At 64.5% G+C, this 20,258-nt stretch overlaps 2 protein-coding genes and 1 long non-coding RNA gene across 8 annotated transcripts; 1 reads left to right on the top strand and 2 right to left on the bottom strand.

Moving 5' to 3' along the window:
- Positions 1 to 48: 48 nt before the first annotated feature.
- GSR (glutathione-disulfide reductase) lies at positions 49 to 10,290 on the top strand. Of its 6 annotated transcripts, none has more exons than XM_065062500.1 (15): positions 49 to 213; positions 802 to 828; positions 1,053 to 1,141; positions 1,675 to 1,744; positions 1,911 to 2,058; positions 2,179 to 2,233; positions 2,305 to 2,404; positions 4,403 to 4,489; positions 4,584 to 4,745; positions 5,446 to 5,557; positions 5,658 to 5,789; positions 6,352 to 6,485; positions 6,654 to 8,431; positions 8,527 to 8,788; positions 10,071 to 10,290. In XM_065062500.1, exons 1-13 carry the CDS (start codon positions 85 to 87, stop codon positions 6,801 to 6,803), a joined length of 1,395 nt encoding a protein of 464 aa, XP_064918572.1. In that variant the 5' UTR covers positions 49 to 84; the 3' UTR covers positions 6,804 to 8,431; positions 8,527 to 8,788; positions 10,071 to 10,290. The 6 variants fall into 6 exon arrangements, with proteins under 6 accessions (XP_064918572.1, XP_064918573.1, XP_064918570.1 ...); XM_065062498.1 differs by having other exon boundaries at positions 53 to 213; positions 4,289 to 4,489; XM_065062502.1 differs by lacking the exon at positions 49 to 213 and adding an exon at positions 364 to 557 and having other exon boundaries at positions 4,289 to 4,489.
- On the bottom strand, positions 8,680 to 9,879 carry LOC135579470 (basic proline-rich protein-like; the record flags this gene model as incomplete). Its single annotated transcript, XM_065062959.1, has 1 exon — positions 8,680 to 9,879. A coding segment is annotated over one exon (1,200 nt), but the record flags the coding sequence as incomplete, so codon positions are not given.
- LOC135579428 (uncharacterized) lies at positions 9,968 to 13,679 on the bottom strand. The gene is made up of 2 exons (XR_010472498.1): positions 11,160 to 13,679; positions 9,968 to 10,245 (listed from the first exon to the last, which is right to left on the bottom strand). It is a non-coding gene; the product is annotated as an uncharacterized LOC135579428 (long non-coding RNA).
- Positions 13,680 to 20,258: the final 6,579 nt, after the last annotated feature.

Raw genomic sequence — 20,258 nt, forward strand, 5'->3', positions numbered from 1 at the left:
TTGTGCTGGACGGGGCGGGCCCGGGGGAGGCGGGCCCGGGGGCGGGCGGAGCAGCGCGGGGGCGCCCCGACCGAACCCGGAACCATGGCGGCGGCCGCTTACGAGCTCTTGGTGCTGGGGGGCGGCTCCGGGGGGCTGGCGGGGGCACGACGAGCGGCCGAATTGGGAGCCCGGGTGGCTTTGGTGGAACCGCTGCGCTTGGGGGGCACCTGCGTGAGTCCCGGGGCTTGCGGGGGGGGGACAAAGACACGCGGGTGAACGGTGGGAATCGCTGCGTGATGGCGTTTTGCGCGCTGATTCGCTTAATAACACCCAGCGCCTTCCCGCGGGGAGGGGGGAATCGCACCCGGCCCGCTGCGTTCGCAGCGGGCCGGGTGCGATTCCCCCCTCCCCGCGGGAAGGCGCTGGGTGGATATTTTCAAGCTGAAAAGGTGGCAAATTAAAATGGGGGGGACTGTGAGTCAGCAGAAAAGCCAATTAACACACTCAGGTTTTGCACTTTGAGCCGCCGCGCTCCGAGCGGGATTACAGGAAACGGGGTCTATTTAGTAAACCCGGTAAGTTTTTATATGGGGAAATTGTGCAACTTCTGTTTCCTCCTTCAAGGGAGTGAAGGAAACAAAGCGCAACGACTTGAGGTGCCAAGTGTGGTTACAGCCCTTTATTTTGGGCCAGAAACCCGTAATCCTTTTGTTGCTTTTAACTGGCATCCAGCACCAGCCTGACGTAGGATGCTCTCCAGACTATTATATGTTTAAAACCTAAACCTTAATGCTGCATCTTGCTCTTCTTTCCCCGTAGGTCAATGTGGGGTGTGTGCCAAAAAAGGTAAAGGCGCTTTTTGCAGTGGTTTGTGTGGCTGCTGAATTTCGGGGAGGTGCTGATGTGGGGTGCGGGGAGGGAGGAGCAGGGAGGAATCCGGGGTTTGGAGCGGATTGAGCAATCGGAGACGCCCTGCAAACAAAATAAATGAAGCAGGGGGAAGCACGAATGGGAATCAATTTTCCCTGGAATCCAACTCTTCCCAACTCATGGCGCGGTTTGTGATACAGGTGATGTGGAACACGGCTGTCCACGCCGAGTTTGTCCACGACCACGCTGACTACGGCTTCGAGACGGCCGGCGTCAAGTTCAACTGGAGGTGCGTATGGAAACAGACGGGTGGAAAGCACCGTTTCCCATCGCCGTGGTGTGGTATGTGCCCCACGCGGAGCAGCCACGGCCCCCGGGGTTTGTTGTTCCTCCAAAATGGGTCCTTGCCCGCTACAGCCTTCAGCAGGGCCTGTTGTGACAGGACAAGGGGTGATGGTTTTAAACTAAAGGAGGGAGATTCAGGCTGGACATGAGGAGGAAATTGTTGCCCCTGAGGGTGCTGAGAGCCTGGCCCAGGTACCCAGAGAGGGGGTGGATGAACCATCCCTGAGACATCCCAGGCCAGGCTGGACGGGGCTCTGAGCACCCTGAGCTGGTGCAGATGTCCCTGCTCATGGCAGGGGACACTGGGGACCTGGGAACGTCCCTCCCACCCAAACCCTCCTGTGATTCTGCTGGGCAACTCGCGGCCATTCTGTTTTATGGCTTGGGTGCCACATACCGAAGGGACTGACTGTTTTCCACTGAGCTCTGGAGGTTCATTCGCTGACGGTGACAATAACTCCCCCTGCTCTGTTCCAGAACAATTAAAGAGAAGCGCGACGCCTACGTGAGGCGCCTGAACGAGATCTATGAAAACAACGTCAAGAAGGTGAGGATGCGTTTATCCCACCAGCCGAGCAGGGAAGCTCTGCTGGATTTTTGGCCACTTTTCCAGCCCTAATGGCTCCCTCTCCTCTCCTCTCCTCTCCTCTCCTCTCCTCTCCTCTCCTCTCCTCTCCTCTCCTCTCCTCTCCTCTCCTCTCCTCTCCTCTCAGGCTCACATCGACATCATCCGTGGCTACGGCAAGTTCACCGCCGATCCCGAGCCGACCATCGAAGTCAACGGGCAGAAGTACACGGCTCCTCACATCCTCATCGCCACGGGCGGGCGCCCGGCTGTCCCCTCCGACTGCGAAATTCCCGGTGAGCCGGACAAAACTGCCCGCTGTGCCCAAGCCGGCGGGTTTGGCGGTGTCGGTGGGAAGGGGGTGCTGGTGGGGCACGTTCTCCTCCCGAGGGTGTGAAAGGAGCTTTGCTTGGCAGGTGCCAGCCTGGGAATGACCAGTGACGGCTTCTTCGAGCTGGAGGAGCTGCCCAGGTAAAGGGGGCTCATCCCCCGCAGCCGCCGCCGGCCCCGCTCGCCTGCCCACGGTCTCGCCCTCTCCGCAGACGCAGCGTGGTCGTCGGCGCCGGCTACATCGCGGTGGAGATCGCGGGGATCCTGTCCACGCTGGGCTCCAAGTCCTCCCTGCTGATCCGCCATGACAAGGTAGTGCCACCGTGTCCCCTCCGCGTCCCAGCCCCTCGGGGGGCGGCTGCCGGAGCGGAGCTTCTGGGGGGTCATTTTTTGGCCCTTGAGGTTGTAAAGGAGGGTCTGAATCAGCTCCATGTCGGGAGGGTAAAAGTGACAGGAGGCTGTTGGGTGTACAGAGGGTCCCGCGGGGACAGATGGGGCGTTTCTGGGCAGACGAAGAGCGCCGGTGTGCCAGTGTCGGTCAACCAGCAGCGTGGCCTTGTGGCCAAGAGGCCAGTGTACTTGGGGTGCCTTAGAACGAGTGTGGCCAGCAGGTCGAGGGGGGTTGTCCTCCCCCTCCGCTCTGTGCATCTGGAGTTCTGTGCCCAGTGCTGGGCTCCCCAGTTTAAGAAGGACAAGGAATTACTGGAGAGAGTCCAGCGCAGGGACACAGAAGTGCTGAGGAGTCTGGAGCATCTGGGGTTAAACTCTATGGGCTTCAACTCTGCCAGGGGAAATTGAGGCTGGCGATTAGAAAGCAATTCTGTGCAGAGAGAGTGGTCAGGCACTGGAATGGCTGCCCAGGGAGGTGCTGGACTCACCGGCCCTGGAGGTTTTTAAACTGAGATTGGACATGGCACTTAGTGCCATGATCTAGTAAACAGACTGGAGTTGGACCAAGGGTTGGACTGGATGATCTCTGAGGTCTTTTCCAACCCAGTCGATTCTGTGATTCTGTGATCTTTGTGCCAAGAAAAGACTGAGAGAGCTGGGGCTGTTGAGCTGGAGAAGAGAAGCTGAGAGGGATCTGATCAATGGATCAGTATCTCAGGGTGGGTGTCAGAGGATGGACCAGACTCTGTTCAGTGGTGCCCAGCGCCAGGGTGAGGGGCACCGGGCACAGACTGAAACACGGGAGGGTCCATCTGAACATGAGGAGAAACTTGTTTGCTGGGAGGTGCCAGAGCCTGGCCCAGGCTGCCCAGAGCGGGTGTGGAGTCTCCTTCTCTGAGACATTCAAACCCCCTGGACCCACCTGCGTGATCTGCTCTGTGACCCTGCGTGATCTGCTCTGTGACCCTGTGTGATCTGCTCTGTGACCCTGCGTGATCTGCTCTGTGACCCTGTGTGATCTGCTCTGGTGACCCTGCGTGATCTGCTCTGTGACCCTGCGTGATCTGCTCTGTGACCCTGCGTGATCTGCTCTGTGACCCTGTGTGATCTGCTCTGTGACCCTGCGTGATCTGCTCTGTGACCCTGTGTGATCTGCTCTGTGACCCTGCGTGATCTGCTCTGTGACCCTGCGTGATCTGCTCTGGTGACCCTGCGTGATCTGCTCTGGTGACCCTGCGTGATCTGCTCTGGTGACCCTGTGTGATCTGCTCTGGTGACCCTGTGTGATCTGCTCTGTGACCCTGTGTGATCTGCTCTGGTGACCCTGTGTGATCTGCCCTGTGACCTGTGTGATCTGCTCTGTGACCCTGTGTGATCTGCTCTGGTGACCCTGTGTGATCTGCTCTGTGACCCTGTGTGATCTGCTCTGTGACCCTGTGTGATCTGCTCTGGTGACCCTGCGTGATCTGCTCTGTGACCCTGTGTGATCTGCTCTGGTGACCCTGCGTGATCTGCTCTGTGACCCTGTGTGATCTGCTCTGTGACCCTGCGTGATCTGCTCTGTGACCCTGCGTTACCAGGTGGGCTGGGGATCTACAGAGGTCCCTTCAACCCAGCCAGCCTGGGATGCTGTGACCCGGTGCTGCCAGCGGTGTTTCGGCAGCACCCGCCTGCTTGCCGGGTATCTCTGCAGCCGTGCGTGCACCGCACCCCGTTCCTTGGGCTTTACTTCGTGTCATGGCTTGAAAAAAAGAAAAGGAAGAAAAAAGGGAAAAACAAGCAGAGAACAGCTTTATCATTAACCAGAAACGCCCCAGGCATCTCAGGGCCTGGCCGGGGCGTGGGCGCAGGGAAACGCTGCTGGATGGGGCTGACGGGCGCTACCTTCTTCATCTGGTGGGGCTGGGGGTCCCTGCCCAGGTCCTGAGGACTTTTGACTCGTTGATCAGCTCCAACTGCACCCAGGAGCTGGAGAACACGGGGGTGGAGGTCTGGAAGCACACCAAGGTAGGAGCGTGCAGAGCCCGCTGTCCCATCGCTCCTGGTGCGCGGGGCCGGGGGAAAAGCCAGAGGTTTGGGCCGCCCCTGTTGTTCCCTGCAGGTCAAGGCGGTCACCAAGTCCCCCCAGGGGCTGCTGGATGTGACAGTGACCTCTGCGGCGCCCGGCCGTAAGCCAACGGAGGGGACGATCCGTGACGTGGACTGCCTGCTGTGGGCGGTGGGGCGGGAGCCCAACACCCCCGGGCTTGGCCTGGACCACGTGGTGAGATGGCAGCGGGTGTGCTCACAGGTCTAGGGGGGTCCCACATGTCTTTGGGGGTCCCACGGGCCTCCAGGGGTCCCACAGGTCTTCAGGGGGGTCCCACAGTCTTTGGGGTCCCCATGCATCTCCGGGTGTCCCACAGGTATCTTAGGGTCCCACAGGTCTCTGGGTTTCCCACAGGTCTTTGGGGTTCCTGTGGGTCTCCAGGGCTTCCACAGGTCTCTGAGGATTCCATGGGTGTTTGGGGTTCCTGTGGGTCTCCAGGGGGTCCCATGGGTCTCCAGGGGCCCCACAGGTGTTCAGGGGTATCTCACGGATCTCTGGGGTTCCCATGGGTCTCTAGGGGTCCCACAGGTCTTTGGGGTTCCTATGGGTGTCTGGGTGTCCCACAGGTCTCTGGGGGTCCCACTAGTCTCTGGGGGTCCCACAGGTCTTTGGGGGTCCCATGAATCTCTAGGGTTCCCACAGTCTTTGGGTTTCCCATGGGTCTCTGGGTGTCCCACAGGTATCTTAGGGTCCCACATGTTTCTGGGTTTCCCACAGGTCTTTGGGGTTCCCATGGGTCTCCAGAGTTTGACGTGGGATGGTGCTCCCTCCACGTCCCCCCATCTGGGCACACGGTGGCCGCATGGCTGGTTCCCCGCGCACGTGGCCGGTGTCACGTCCCACGTGCCGAGCTGGCCACTGTCTCTTGTGACAGGGCGTGCAGGTGGATGCCAAGGGCCACGTGGTGGTGGACGAGTACCAGAACACCACCAGGAGAGGGGTCTACGCCATTGGGGACGTCTGCGGGAGAGCCCTCCTCACCCCCGGTACCACAGCTGTACTCCCCGTCCCCATACAGCCCCCCGTCCCCATACAGCCCCCCGTCCCCACCCCTGCGCGGCTCAGGCTCCCCGTCCCTCCCCGCAGTGGCCATCGCGGCCGGCAGGAAGCTGGCACACCGGCTCTTCGAGGCCAAGGCGGAGTCCCGGCTGGACTACCACAACATCCCCACCGTCGTCTTCAGCCACCCGCCCATCGGCACTGTGGGCCTCACCGAAGGTGGGGACGGGCAGGGCAGGGGGAAAGGATGGGGACACGGTGGCCCGAGCTGCTGGTTTGGTGCTGGATTTGGGCCCCTCACACCAAGAAAGGCCTTGAGGTGCTGGAGCGAGTGGAGAGAAGGGAACGGGGCTGGTGAGGGGCTGGAGCACAATGTGATGGAGCGGCTGAGGGACCTGGGGGTTCAGCTGGAGAACAGGAGCTGAGGGGAGACCTTATCAGCTCAAGTTGCACCAGGGGAGGTTGAGGTTGGATCTGGGAACAATTTCTTCCCCAAAGGGCTGTGGGGCATTGAACAGGCTGCCCAGGGCAGTGCTGGAGTCACCAGCCCTGGAGGGCTGGACAGACGGACATGGGGTTCTCAGGACATGGGGCTGGGTTATGGTTGGACTCCATGATTGTGAGGGTCTCTTCCAACCTAAAAGATTCTGTGATTCTATGAAAGGATCTGATGTCCAGCCACCTGTCTGAGCCTTGCGGAATGTGCTTGGGCTCTCTCTCTATAAACACCTCATGGATACGGTGCATCCCCATGACCTACATGTCATGTCTTCTCCTGCAGATGAAGCCGTGGCTGCACATGGGAGGGAAAACGTGAAGATCTACAGCACGTCCTTCACCCCCTTGTACCACGCCGTCACCCAGAGGAAGGTGAAGTGCGTCATGAAGCTGGTGTGTGTCGGCAAGGAGGAGAAGGTGCGTGGAGGGGACCGGGGAGACAACAGGGAAGTGGCAGGGCTGTACTCTTGTCCCCACCTGGCCCGCTTCGACCTGCTCAGACCAGGTTTTGGGCCAGGATCCAACTCCCCCAGCACCAAACCCACCGGTGCTGGGTCCCATCCGGGCTCTCTCTTCTCCCCGAAGGTGGTGGGGTTGCACATGCAAGGGCTGGGCTGCGACGAAATGCTGCAGGGCTTCGCCGTGGCCATCAAGATGGGGGCCACCAAGGCCGACTTTGACAACACGGTTGCCATTCACCCCACTTCTGCGGAGGAGCTGGTGACGCTGCGCTGAGCCGGTGGGCGCCAGCAGCCCCGGGGATGGCAACAGCAGCTGGGAAAAGGTTTTGTATATGTCTGCAGAAAAATAAAACGCCTTGGGTTTGGTTGCCTGGAGAGCCACGTGTCTGTAGAATCAGCACGGCTTGGTTTGGAGTGGAGAATAAATACAGTGATGCTGGCGAGTCTGTGTCTATGGCTTCATGGTGACTGCGGAGGGGGCCAGCATGGCCCCTCGGGTGCTTTGGGTGCTCAGAGCGGCTGTTTGGCTCTGTTGTGTCTCCATTCCAGATGGGAAAACACCAGTGGACACAAAGTCCCTGCCCAGCCCTCCCAACTGCGGCAGTGAGCATTTAAATAGCATATTCAGCTCCCAGGGGCTCAAGTACAAGCGAAAGCCCAAACATGATGGGCAGCCTCAGTTATCTGTGTCAGGTTTAAAGAAGAATGGTTTGCAAGGCTCATCGCAGTCTGAAGCACTGAAGATTTTCCCTGGGTTTGCCACAGACCGTCCTCAGGCACACGAGAGGAGGAACCGGAGGTAATTCAAAGCTCATCGCTCCATTTTAATCATGGCGACTTCAGCCCCTCTGTTCATATACTGTGGTGGCATTTGGTCAGTGGTTTTTTCTCCTTTTCAATGACAACTTTGGCCACTTTATTTAAGACATATTTTAGAGTGCTTGGGGGGTTTGTCCTGTACTTTACAGAGAAATCGTCCAAGTGTCTGAAAAAGAGTCAGGGACACACGGGGGGGCTGAGTGACCACAGAAACTCCTTTTTTGAGGAAACAGCAATAAAGCAGCGGAGCCCCGGATGTCCCGGGTGTCCCGGGGGAACCAAAGGGCCGGGAGCAGACAGCGGGACCCGGGGAGACGCTGCAGTTTGGGGCCGGGGGTCCCCTGGGCGCTGGTGCCCCCGGCCCCACCGTGCGGGGTCCGGGCCCAGAGCCGGGACCGGCAGCGCCCGGTTCCTCCGCGGCAACGCGCTGCTGCGGGACGGGCGGGGGGACCGGCCCGGCCCCGGTGTCCCGGGAATGAGGGGGACGGGTGGGGGAACCCGGGCTGCAGCAGAGCCGGGAGCTGACGGACCCTCGGCTGGGTGGGGAACGTGAGGAGGGACAGCGGGCTCGGGGCTGGGAGGTTCGTTTTGGGGCGGGGGCGGCAGCGCCAGGAGTTGTCCCAGGACGGGGAGAGTGAAGCGGGAGCACGAACCGGGGCTGCCCGGGGGTCGCTCCCGTGTGAGTCCCCCGTGTGACAGTCCCGGCCCCGCTGTCCCTGCCCGGGCTGCGGTGCCGCCGAACGGACACGAGATGGCGCTGCGCTCTGCAGGGCCGCGCGGTGTCCGCCAGGCGGCGCCATCCCGGGCTGCGGCGGGGGCGGGACCGAGTGAGAGGGGTCGGGACCGAGTGAGAGGGGCGGAACCGAGATCGGAGGGGGCGTGGCCAACCCGCTCGGCCGCGCCCCGAGCGCAGCTGAGCCCGCCGCGGGGACGCGGTGGCCGGTTCTCATTGGGTCGGTGCTGGTGCCGCGTTTGTTCGGTGCGTTCCCCTGTGTGTCTGGTTGGTGTTGGTGCCTCGGTTGTTTCACGGCAGCGCAGCCGAGCCCGCAGCGAGGACGTGCTGGACACGGACGGGGCGTGAAGGTGCGTGGGGCCGGGGGGCGGCTGAGCCTGGGGGGAGGGGACACCCCCGGTTGGGGGGCGGCTGCTGAGCCTGAACTCGTCCCCTCTCTCCGCAGGAGCTCCAGGTGCCTGCGGGCAGGTCCCGGACAGAGGCAGCGGCGGGCAAGGGTTAAAACCTACAATGGCCTCAATAAAGGGGTGGTGGAAAGTGGCCGCATGTCGCCGTGGTCCTTACGGGTCCCTCTCGTCCCCAGCCCGGGGCGGGGGGGTCAGGCCGAGCCGTGCCCTGAGGTCACCCGGGCCATCCCACACCAGCGACTGTTCCCAGACACCTTGCCCCCCCCTCCCCGATGCGGGGACCCGGGTTCTCGCCGCCAGGTGAATGGGACACGGGAAGGTGTCATCGCTACCGGGGGCTGCAGTGCCGCCCAAAGACCACCAGGTGGCGCTGCGCTCTGCAGTGCCGCGCTGTGTCCGCCAGGCGGCGAGACTGTGCGGGAGAGAGGGGCGGAGCCGAGAGGGGCGGAGCCGAGAGGGGCGGAGCCGAGAGGGGCGGAGCCGAGAGGGGCGGAGCCGAGAGGGGCGGAGCCGAGAGGGGCGGAGCCGAGAGGGGCGGAGCCGAGAGGGGCGGAGCCGAGAGGGGCGGAGCCGAGAGGGGCGGAGCCAAGCCGCGCCCAGACGCGCCCCGCCAGCGCAGCTGAGCCCGCGGTCACGTGACGGGGCGGCCCCCGAGGCTTCAAAAGCTCCCCCGGGCCGGCGGGGGGCGCCGCTCCGGCGGGCGCACGCGCAGAGGCGGGAGGGGGGCCGGCGGGAGCGGGTGCCGGTGCGGGCTCTGCCGGGCCTGGGGCAGCTGCTGCCGGGGGAGCTGGCTTCCACTCGGCGGGGCCGCGGGGCGGCTCTGGGCCCTGCGCGGAGCCGGGCTCGGACCGGAGCCCCTTTGGTCCCGACGGCCCCGAGGCGGCGAGGACGTGCCCGGTGAGTGTCCCGGGGGCTCGGGGAGCGGGTCTGTGCTCGGGGCTTCGCCCCTCGTCCTGCTGCAGGCCGGGGAGGGCGGTCCCGTCCCCCGGCAGGGCTCCCCCGGGGCTGGAGGCTGCTGGGGGTGCAGGGGGGGCCCCGCGGTTCTGAGCCGGGGCCGGGCCGGGCTGGGGGGGGTTGGGGTGTTGGCGCTGGGGGGTCCGGCCAGAGCCGCTGGCCCCGCTGGGCTGGTGGGGCCGGGGGGTTTGGCCGCGGGGGTTTCTGCTCCGGCTCGGCCTGGGGGGCCGCGGTGTGTCCCCGTTTGTGGGGTTCTGCACCCGTTCTGTCCTTAGGGGGGCTGTGCTTTGGGGGTCTGCACCTTTGGTGTTTGGTTTGTGCCTCTTTTGTTGCTGGATTGTGCACCCATTGTGTCTGGGTTTCTGCACCTGTTGTGTTGGAGTTGGTTCAGCTGTTGCTTTCTGGTTTCTGCACCTGTTGGTTTTGTTGCCCCCATATTAGTTGGTGTGCGCACCTGTTCTATTGGGAGTGACCCCTTTTTATTGGGCTTGTGCCTGTGCCTCTGTTATTGGGTGTGTACCCCACTTTATTTGCTGTGCACCGTTTATTATTCCCTTTGTGTTTGTGCCTTTTGTGTTTCACATGAAGGTGAGTTCTGGTTCCAGTTTCTCTCTCTGGTTTCTTTCAGCTCCAGCTCCAGCCTGTGCAGCTTCAAGCCTGTTTGCGGTTCCAGCTCCTCTGCAGCTGCTTCTGGTTCCAGTTGTTCTGCAGCTCCAGCTCCAGTTCAGCTCATTTCAGCTTGTGCTTGTTCCATTGAGCTTGGCCTTGGGCCAGATCGTAAATCAATCACTGTCACAAGCTGCCTAGGAATATGACACATGAATAAATATGAACCAATTATCTAATAACCAGTCCAGTGGTTGAACAGTCCTTGAATAAAAAAGGGGGGAAAACCACTTTTCGCGCCAGAAACTAAGTCGAACACCTGAAACGGCCTGGTGCATGCTGGCGTCCGAGCGTTTGGGGGCCAGGGCGTCCGGACCCCCCCCTCCGGAGGGGGTCCCCCTGCCTGGCCCCCCCCCTACTCCTCCCCAACCTCCCACTTGTGCCCACCCCCCTCCCTGGCCCCCCCCAGCCTCCCACTTGTGCCCACCCCCCTCCCCCTGCCCAGCGCCCCACCAGCCCCTGCCCAAGGGGCCAACCCGGCCCCTGGGTTTGAGCCCAGGAACAGCGACTGGGTCTCTGTTCCTGAGCCCAAAGCCCAGGCCTCGGCCCCAGGAGCCCCTTTCCCAGCCCCGAGAACGCAGCTCAGGCTCCGTTCTCAGGGCTGGGAAATGCCCGGGTGCCTCGGGGCTGCTGAACCCCCGCACCGGGCCTCGGGGCTCCAGTTGCACAAGCACCCGCGGACCCCACAGCCCCAGCGAACCCAACCCCGCGTGTGGTGTCGGGAGCCCCGGCGGTGTCGGGCGGTGCTTGAGAACTGGCTGGGGGGACCCGCGGAGCGGGCCCGGCCCCGTGTGGCCGCGGGCGGCTCGGGCGGGGACGGGGGGCGCCGGGCTCCGGCCCTCCGGGCTTTATTCCCCCCCGGCGCCCCGAGCCCCGCGGCTGCGGCTGCTGCTCCGCGGAGCCGCCCGGGCACCGGCTGCCCTTGCCCACCCGCCTCACCCTCCGCCCCGAGAGCCCCCGGGGCCGCGGCCCCTTCCCCGCTGCCCGGCCCCGCGCTCCCAGCCCCGACCCCCGGCGCGGCCGCGCCCGGGCCGAGCTCCCCGCACCTCACCTGGGCCCCGCCGGGAGAGCCCGGACCGGCCGCTGCCGCCCCCGCACGCACCGAGAAACCGGAACCGACGCCGCCGCGCGCCTTAAATACCCCAGGCCCCGCCCCTCACACCTGCGCTGGGCCCGCCCCGCGCATGCGCCACGAGGCCCCGCCCCTCACACCTGCGCTGGCCCCGCCCCGCCCAGGTGCGCTGCATTTCCGGCCCGCCCCGCGCAGGCGTCGCCTCTTCTTCCGGCAGAGCCGCGGCGGCTCCGCTCCAGGCGGACGCTGGTAACGGACCGGGCGCTCCGGGGGAACCAGCGAGCGGGACGCGGCGCTGCAGCCCCGGCCCGGGGGCGGTGAGCTTGGGCTGAGCTGGAACCGGGGACGGGGCTCGCGGGAACCGGGGCTGCGGCCCTGCCGGGACCGCTGCCGGCCCGGGAGTCCCGGCCCCGGTGTCCGCCGCTTCCCGGGCGGCCGGGGCCGGAGGGTTCCGCTCCCCCGAGCTCCCGGAGCCCCGAGTCCGGCCTCCCCGGCCCCGTCCCGGCGGGCAGGAGCAGCAGCAGCAGCGCTGGAGCCGAGCCGGGAGCTGCCGGAGCTCCGGAGCTCAAGTCCCGCGTTCCCCCGCGGCTGCTGCCGGGCCGGGCTGGCGGGGACACCCCGGGAAGGCTGGAGCCCCCGGCGGCCCCGGGGCTGCCCCGGCACCGTCTGCCCGGACCCGCCGCGCAGCTGGGGGCCCCCGAGTCCCCGAACACCTACAGGGAAGGGAAGGGACGGGACGTCTGGGCTCTCACAGCCCTTCGGGCCCTGCCCCGAGGGGGCTGCACCCGCCCCGGACACACCCGGGGGGCTCCGGGCTGAGCCCCCAACAAAACCGGCCAAATGAGCCGCGTTTCAAGCCCCCAAAACACAGGGCTTGGTGTCTGCCCCATCAGTGGCCACATGAGCCTCGTTGGAACCACAGGAACAGGGGACTGAGTCTCCTCCTCCAGCCCCAGAACTGCCCCAGCAACACGGGCTCCAGCCCTTCCACACACAGCACTTTGTGTCCAGCCCTTCACAGGCCACATGAGCCTGCTTGTCAGCCACAGGCACGTGAACCAGCCTCTGTGACCCACAGCCACCACTTAGTCTCTGTTTGTGACCCCCCCAATTCACGACATAGTCTCTGGTTTCTGGGCCCCACATTTGATAATTAGTCTCTGTTTGTGAGCCCCCCCAATTCCTGACTTATTCTCTGTGACCCAGATTCATGACTTAGACTCTGTGAACCCAGTTCACAACTTAGTCTCTGTTTGTGAGCTCTCCAGTTCCTGACTTAGTCTCTTTTTGGTGAGCCCTCAATGCACAATTTAATGTCTGCACCCCAGATTCATGACAGTCTCTGTGACCCAAATTAGGACTTAGTCTGTTTGTGAGACCCCCAATTCATGGGTTAGTCTCTGTGACCCACACAAAAAAGAGACTAAGTCGGGAATCACAGAGCTCACAAACAGAGACTAAGTCAGGAGTTGAGGGGGCTCACAAACAGACTAAGTCATGAATCTGGGTCACAGAGACTAAGTCGTGAATTGGGGGGTCACAAACAGAGACTAAGTGGTGGCTGTGGGTCACAGAGGCTGGTTCACGTGCCTGTGGCTGACAAGCAGGCTCATGTGGCCTGTGAAGGGCTGGACACAAAGTGCTGTGTGTGGAAGGGCTGGAGCCCGTGTTGCTGGGGCAGTTCTGGGGCTGGAGGAGGAGACTCAGTCCCCTGTTCCTGTGGTTCCAACGAGGCTCATGTGGCCACTGATGGGGCAGACACCAAGCCCTGTGTTTTGGGGGCTTGAAACGCGGCTCATTTGGCCGGTTTTGTTGCGGGCTCAGCCCGGAGCCCCCCGGTGTGTCCGGGGCGGGTGCAGCCCCCTCGGGGCAGGGCCCGAAGGGCTGTGAGAGTCCAGACGTCCCTTCACTTCCCCTTCCCGGTCGGTGTTCGGGGGCCCCGAGCTGCGCGGCGGGTCCGGGCAGACGGTGCCGGGGCAGCCCCGGGGCCGCCGGGGGCTCCAGCCTTCCCGGGGTGTCCCCGCCAGCCCGGCCCGGCAGCAGCCGCGGGGGAACGCGGGACTTGAGCTCCGGAGCTCCGGCAGCTCCCGGCTCGGTTCCAGCGCTGCTGCTGCTGCTCCTGCCCGCCGGGACGGGGCCGGGGAGGCCGGACTCGGGGCTCCGGGAGCTCGGGGGAGCGGAACCCTCCGGCCCCGGCCGCCCGGGAAGCGGCGGACACCGGGGCCGGGACTCCCGGGCCGGCAGCGGTCCCGGCAGGGCCGCAGCCCCGGTTCCCGCGAGCCCTGTCCCCGGTTCCAGCTCAGCCCAAGCTCACCGCCCCCGGGCCGGGGCTGCAGCGCCGCGTCCCGCTCGCTGGTTCCCCCGGAGCGCCCGGTCCGTTACCAGCGTCCGCCTGGAGCGGAGCCGCCGCGGCTCTGCCGGAAGAAGAGGCGGCGCCTGCGCGGGGCGGGCCGGAAATGCAGCGCACCTGGGCGGGGCGGGGCCAGCGCAGGTGTGAGGGGCGGGGCCTGGTGGCGCATGCGCGGGGCGGGCCCAGCGCAGGTGTGAGGGGCGGGGCCTGGGGTATTTAAGGCGCGCGGCGGCGTCGGTTCCGGTTTCTCGGTGCGTGCGGGGGCGGCAGCGGCCGGTCCGGGCTCTCCCGGCGGGGCCCAGGTGAGGTGCGGGGAGCTCGGCCCGGGCGCGGCCGCGCCGGGGGTCGGGGCTGGGAGCGCGGGGCCGGGCAGCGGGGAAGGGGCCGCGGCCCCGGGGGCTCTCGGGGCGGAGGGTGAGGCGGGTGGGCAAGGGCAGCCGGTGCCCGGGCGGCTCCGCGGAGCAGCAGCCGCAGCCGCGGGGCTCGGGGCGCCGGGGGGGAATAAAGCCCGGAGGGCCGGAGCCCGGCGCCCCCCGTCCCCGCCCGAGCCGCCCGCGGCCACACGGGGCCGGGCCCGCTCCGCGGGTCCCCCCAGCCAGTTCTCAAGCACCGCCCGACACCGCCGGGGCTCCCGACACCACACGCGGGGTTGGGTTCGCTGGGGCTGTGGGGTCCGCGGGTGCTTGTGCAACTGGAGCCCCGAGGCCCGGTGCTGGGGTTCAGCAGCCCCGAGGCACCCGGGCATTTCCCAGCCCTGAGAACGGAGCCTGAGCTGCGTTCTCGGGGCTGGGAAAGGGGCTCCTGGGGCCGAGGCCTGGGCTTTGGGCTCAGGAACAGAGACCCAGTCGCTGTTCCTGGGCTCAAACCCAGGGGCCGGGTTGGCCCCTTGGGCAGGGGCTGGTGGGGCGCTGGGCAGGGGGAGGGGGGTGGGCACAAGTGGGAGGCTGGGGAGGAGTTGGGGGGGGGGGGCCAGGGAGGGGGGTGGGCACAAGTGGGAGGTTGGGGGGGGGGGGGGGGGCCCAGGGAGGGGGGTGGGCACAAGTGGGAGGTTGGGGAGGAGTAGGGGGGGGCCAGGCAGGGGGACCCCCTCCGGAGGGGGGGGTCCGGACGCCCTGGCCCCCAAACGCTCGGACGCCGGCATGCACCAGGCCGTTTCAGGTGTTCGACTTAGACTGTTCAACCACTGGACTGGTTATTAGATAATTGGTTCATATTTATTCATGTGTCATATTCATAGGCAGCTTGTGACAGTGATTGATTTACGATCTGGCCCAAGGCCAAGCTCAGTGGAACAAGCACAACGAGCTGGAGCTGCAGAACAACTGGAACCAGAAGCAGCTGCAGAGGAGCTGGAACCGCAAACAGGCTTGAAGCTGCACAGGCTGGAGCTGAAAGAAACCAGAGAGAGAAACTGGAACCAGAACTCAACTTCATGTGAAACACAAAAGGCACAAACACAAAGGGAATAATAAACGGTGCACACCAAATAAAGTGGGGTACACACCCAACAACAGAGGCACAGGCACAAGCCCAATAAAAAGGGGTCACTCCCAACAGAACAGGTGCGCACACCAACTAATATGGGGGCAACAAAACCAACAGGTGCAGAAACCAGAAAGCAACAGCTGAACCAACTCCAACACAACAGGTGCAGAAACCCAAACACAATGGGTGCACAATCCAGCAACAAAAGAGGCACAAACCAAAAACCAAAGGTGCAGACCCCCAAAGCACAGCCCCCCTAAGGACAGAACGGGTGCAGAACCCCACAAACGGGGACACACCGCGGCCCCCCAGGCCGAGCCGGAGCAGAAACCCCCGCGGCCAAACCCCCCGGCCCCACCAGCCCAGCGGGGCCAGCGGCTCTGGCCGGACCCCCCAGCGCCAACACCCCAACCCCCCCCAGCCCGGCCCGGCCCCGGCTCAGAACCGCGGGGCCCCCCCTGCACCCCCAGCAGCCTCCAGCCCCGGGGGAGCCCTGCCGGGGGACGGGACCGCCCTCCCCGGCCTGCAGCAGGACGAGGGGCGAAGCCCCGAGCACAGACCCGCTCCCCGAGCCCCCGGGACACTCACCGGGCACGTCCTCGCCGCCTCGGGGCTGTACGGGCTCCTCGCCCGGCGCCGGGACCAAAGGGGCTCCGGTCCGAGCCCGGCTCCGCGCAGGGCCCAGAGCCGCCCCGCGGCCCCGCCGAGTGGAAGCCAGCTCCCCCGGCAGCAGCTGCCCCGGGCCCGGCAGAGCCCGCACCGGCACCCGCTCCCGCCGGCCCCCCTCCCGCCTCTGCGCGTGCGCCCGCCGGAGCGGCGCCCCCCGCCGGCCCGGGGGAGCTTTTGAAGCCTCGGGGGCCGCCCCGTCACGTGACCGCTGGTCCGGGCGCGGCTTGGCCCCGCCCCTCTCGGCCCCGCCCCTCTCTCCCGCACAGTGGCGCCGCCTGGCGGACACAGCGCGGCACTGCAGAGCGCAGTGGGCGGCACCGCAGCCCCCGGTACCGGTGACACCTTCCCGTGTCCCATTCACCTGGCGGCGAGAACCCGGGTCCCCGCATCGGGGAGGGGGGGGCAAGGTGTCTGGGAACAGTCGCTGGTGTGGGATGGGCCGGGGGAGCTCAGGGCACGGCTCGGCCTGACCCCCCCGCCCCGGGCTGGGGACGAGAGGGACCCGTAAGGACCACGGCGACATGCGGCCACTTTCCACCACCCCTTTATTGAGGCCATTGTAGGTTTTAACCCTTGCCCGCCGCTGCCTCTGTCCGGGACCTGCCCGCAGGCACCTGGAGCTCCTGCGGAGAGAGGGGACGAGTTCAGGCTCAGCAGCCGCCCCCCAACCGGGGGTGTCCCCTCCCCCCAGGCTCAGCCGCCCCCCGGCCCCACGCACCTTCACGCCCCGTCCGTGTCCAGCACGTCCTCGCTGCGGGCTCGGCTGCGCTGCCGTGAAACAACCGAGGCACCAACACCAACCAGACACACAGGGGAACGCACCGAACAAACGCGGCACCAGCACCGACCCAATGAGAACCGGCCACCGCGTCCCCGCGGCGGGCTCAGCTGCGCTCGGGGCGCGGCCGAGCGGGTTGGCCACGCCCCCTCTTCTCTCGGTTCCGCCCCTCTCACTCGGTCCCGCCCCCCCCCAGCCCGGGATGGCGCCGCCTGGCGGACACCGCGCGGCCCTGCAGAGCGCAGCGCCATCTCGTGTCCGTTCGGCGGCACCGCAGCCGGGGCAGGGACAGCGGGGCCGGGACTGTCACACGGGGGACTCACACGGGAGCGACCCCCGGGCAGCCCCGGTTCGTGCTCCCGCTTCACTCTCCCCCTCCTGGGACAACCACTGGCGCTGCCGCCCCCGCCCCAAAACGAACCTCCCAGCCCCGAGCCCCCAGCCCCAGCGCTGCACTTGGGCTTTCTGGACGCTTCTGCCGCATTTTCTGCAGCAAGCGCCGCGTCCCGGGTGTTAAACGGGGGTTTCCCGGGGCTGCTGAGAGCTCCCAAAGCCCTGGGGTCGCTGCCGGAGCCGCTCCGCCCTCCCCCAGAGCATAAAAACAACAGCACAACTTTTCTTACCTTTTTATAAAGTCGTCTATTTTTTTCACAATTCATGAAAGGCGTTTCTCACCAACACAAAGCAGGTGCTGCGTTAAACTTCCGTCCGGTCCTGCAGAGCGTTCTGCGCTTTGACTCCCCCGTTCAGCCGCTGCCCCTTCACTGGCTCCTGCAAACACCAACAGAGCAGCTCGGGGTGGTTTGGGAGCCCCCGCAATGGGGGTCATCACCAAGTGGGGTGTTCAGCCTTCTCATCTGTCTTTGGCAACTGCAGTAATCAACTCAGGAACGTTCATAAAGTGGTGCTAAGGAGCTCCTTTCCCGACTGCTTTCAAAGAACAAACCACCTTCATCACCACAATAAATTCCTCACCTCTCTTTCCCGTGCTAGAGTTTGTTTGGTACCTGGCTCCGCTGTTCATTTACGGTACAACAGACACAGTCCACTGGGGGACAAATACGGCCCGTCTGGGGAAATCGGGATATAAAATCCTGCCAGAGCCTCGCAACGCTCGACACGGTGCTTCTGTGGGCAGCGGAACGCTTACCAAGAGCAGGAATCGGTGCTTCAGGTGCTTGTTGGGCTGGATGCAGCCGTACCGGGGCCCCTCGTTATAGACGGTGCCGGTCGGGTCGAAGAAAGGCACGTGCCCGTCCTTGCCCGTGCACAGATAGACCTTTTCCAGCTGCAGCTCGTAGGCGGCGTTCAGGTTCTGTCCGGGGTTCCAGAGCACGCGGCCGTAAAGGATTTGCCCTGAGGAGGGCGGGAGAAACACGGTCGGGTTAAATTCTCCAGAAAACAACAGAACGGAATGAACAAGAGGAGCCTCGGGAGAGCCAAATGCAGCGAGCCACGCGCGGTTCTGGTTCTGCAGGGCTGGGTTTGCGTGTGCAGGCGGCAGAACGCCGTGCAGAGCACGTTCTTGTCCCTGGTCACGCTATCCCAGGGCTGGAAAAGAGGCAAAGCCCAGGCTGGGTTCAGCCCTCTCTCTCGCAGGCGAGGATGCTGGGGAGACAGAGACGTCGGGTACGAGGGGAACAGGTAACAAGGAACAATACGGAACTCCCACCCTTTGAAAAAGCCCCTTTGTAATCCATTTCTGCCAGGGACATTCCGGGTTTGGTGGCATCCATCAGAAACACCTTCTCGTTGTTGCAGAGCTGGAACTCCGTGTTCAGGGAGCAGACGACAGGAACCGGGCGGTTTGTCTGCTGGAAGGCGATGGGGATCAAGAACCTGACACGGGCACAGAAAGAGGCAAAGGGAGAGGTTGGGGCTGCCCGCGCCCCGAGTGCCCGCGCTGCTTTCCCTCCGCTCCCTCTGCTTCAGCGCCGCTGGTCCAGCCGCCCGTGGGCCGTGGCGCTCAGCCCCCGCCCCTTCCCGCTGCCGTCACCGCCGTCACACGGGACCACAAACCCCCCGAGCGGGCTGGGACCGTCCTGCCGGGACGGTGGCGAGTCCTTACCGCTCGGGAGCGTAGGCCGTGCAGGGCAGGGGCTTGTCGCCGGGCTCTGCCCAGGCCTGCGTGGGCTGCACGGTGCAGGGGATCAAGAGTCACAGCATCCCAGAGTGTCAGGGACTGGAAGGGCCCTGGAAAGCTCACCCAGTGCAATCCCCCCATGGAGCAGGAACACCCAGATGAGGTTACACAGGAAGGTGTCCAGGCGGGTTGGAATGTCTGCACAGAAGGAGACTCCACAACCCTCTGGGCAGCCTGGGCCAGGCTCTGCCACCCTCACCAGGAACAAGTTTCTTCTCAAATTTAACTGGAACCTCCTGTGTTCCAGTTTGCACCCATTGTCCCTTGTCCTGTCACTGGTTGTCACCAGAAGAGCCTGGCTCCATCCTCCTGACACGCCCCCTTTCCATCTTGATCCCCAGGAATGAGTCCCCCCTCAGTGTCCTCTTGTCCAGCTCCAGAGCCCCAGCTCCCTCAGCCTTTCCTCACACGGGAGATGCTCCACTCCCTGCAGCATCTTGGTGGCTGCGCTGGACTCTCTCCAGCAGTTCCCTGTCCTGCTGGAACTGAGGGGCCACAGCTGGGCACAATATTCCAGGTGTGGTCTCCCCAGGGCAGAGCAGAGGGGCAGGAGAACCTCTCTGACCTACTGACCACCCCCTTCTAACCCACCCCAGGTACCATTGGCTTCCTGGCCACAAGGGCCCAGTGCTGGCTCATGGTCACCCTGCTGTCCCCAGGACCCCCAGGTCCCTTTCCCCTACGCTGCTCTCTAATAGGTCATTCCCCAACTTAACACTTGAACCTGGGGTTGTTCCTGCCCACATTCAAGACTCTACACTCGCACTTGTTATATTTCATTACATTTTTCCCTGCCCAGCTCTCCAGCCTGTCCAGGTCTCTGATGGCAGCACAGCTTCCAGTGTCACCACTGCTCCCGGCTCGGTGTCATCAGCAAACTTGCTGACAGTCACTCTGTTCCCTCGTCCAAATCATTGATGAATATATTGAACAGTCCCGGCCCCAGCACTGCCCCCTGAGGCACTGCACTGGATACAGGCTTCAGCTGGACTCTGCCCCATTGACCACGACTCTCTGGCTTCTTCCCTTCAGCCAGTTCCCAGTCCACCTCACCGCCCGCTCATCCAGACCGCACTCCCTCAAGGAGGGACAAGTCGTTCCATCAGTTTCCCAGGGATGGAGGTGAGGCTGACCGGTCTGGAGTCACCCGGGTCCTCCTTCTTGCCCTTTCTGAAGACTGGAGTGACATTTGCTTTCCTCCAGCCCTCAGGCACCTCTCCCGCTTCCCAAGACTCGGCAAAGATGATGGAGAGCGGTCCAGCAATGGCCTCAGGCAGCTCCCTCAGCACCCGCGGGTGCATCCCGTCCGGACCTCTGGATTTATGCATGACTGCCAGCTGCTCCCTAAGCCGGTCCTCATCAACCAGGCAGACTGCTCCACTGTCCTGCCCTCCTCTGGGGCCTCAGCGGTGCGGGATCCTCAGGACAGCCGCCGGCAGGGCAGGCAGAGACAGAGAAGCATTCAGTAACTCTGCCTTCTCTGGATCTTCTGTCACCAGGGCACCCACCCCGTTCCTCAGTGGGCCTACATTGCCTCTGCTGTCAGTTTTATCTGCTACCCATTGGAAAAAGCTCTTCCTGTTGTCCTTGACCCCTCTCGCCAGGTGTAATTCTAAGGAGGCCTCAGCTTTCCTAGTTGCCTCCCTACGCCCT

Source organism: Columba livia, chromosome 4, assembly GCF_036013475.1.
Source record: "Columba livia isolate bColLiv1 breed racing homer chromosome 4, bColLiv1.pat.W.v2, whole genome shotgun sequence".
Lineage (NCBI taxonomy): Eukaryota > Metazoa > Chordata > Aves > Columbiformes > Columbidae > Columba > Columba livia.

Coding starts and splice junctions, on each gene's coding strand:
- GSR (XM_065062498.1), top strand. CDS start 85: ATGGCGGCGGCCGCTTACGAGCTCTTGGTGCTGGGGGGCGGCTCCGGG. Junction 1,142..1,674: donor GGCGTCAAGTTCAACTGGAG/GTGCGTATGGAA, acceptor GCTCTGTTCCAG/AACAATTAAAGAGAAGCGCG. Junction 5,558..5,657: donor GAGAGCCCTCCTCACCCCCG/GTACCACAGCTG, acceptor CCCTCCCCGCAG/TGGCCATCGCGGCCGGCAGG.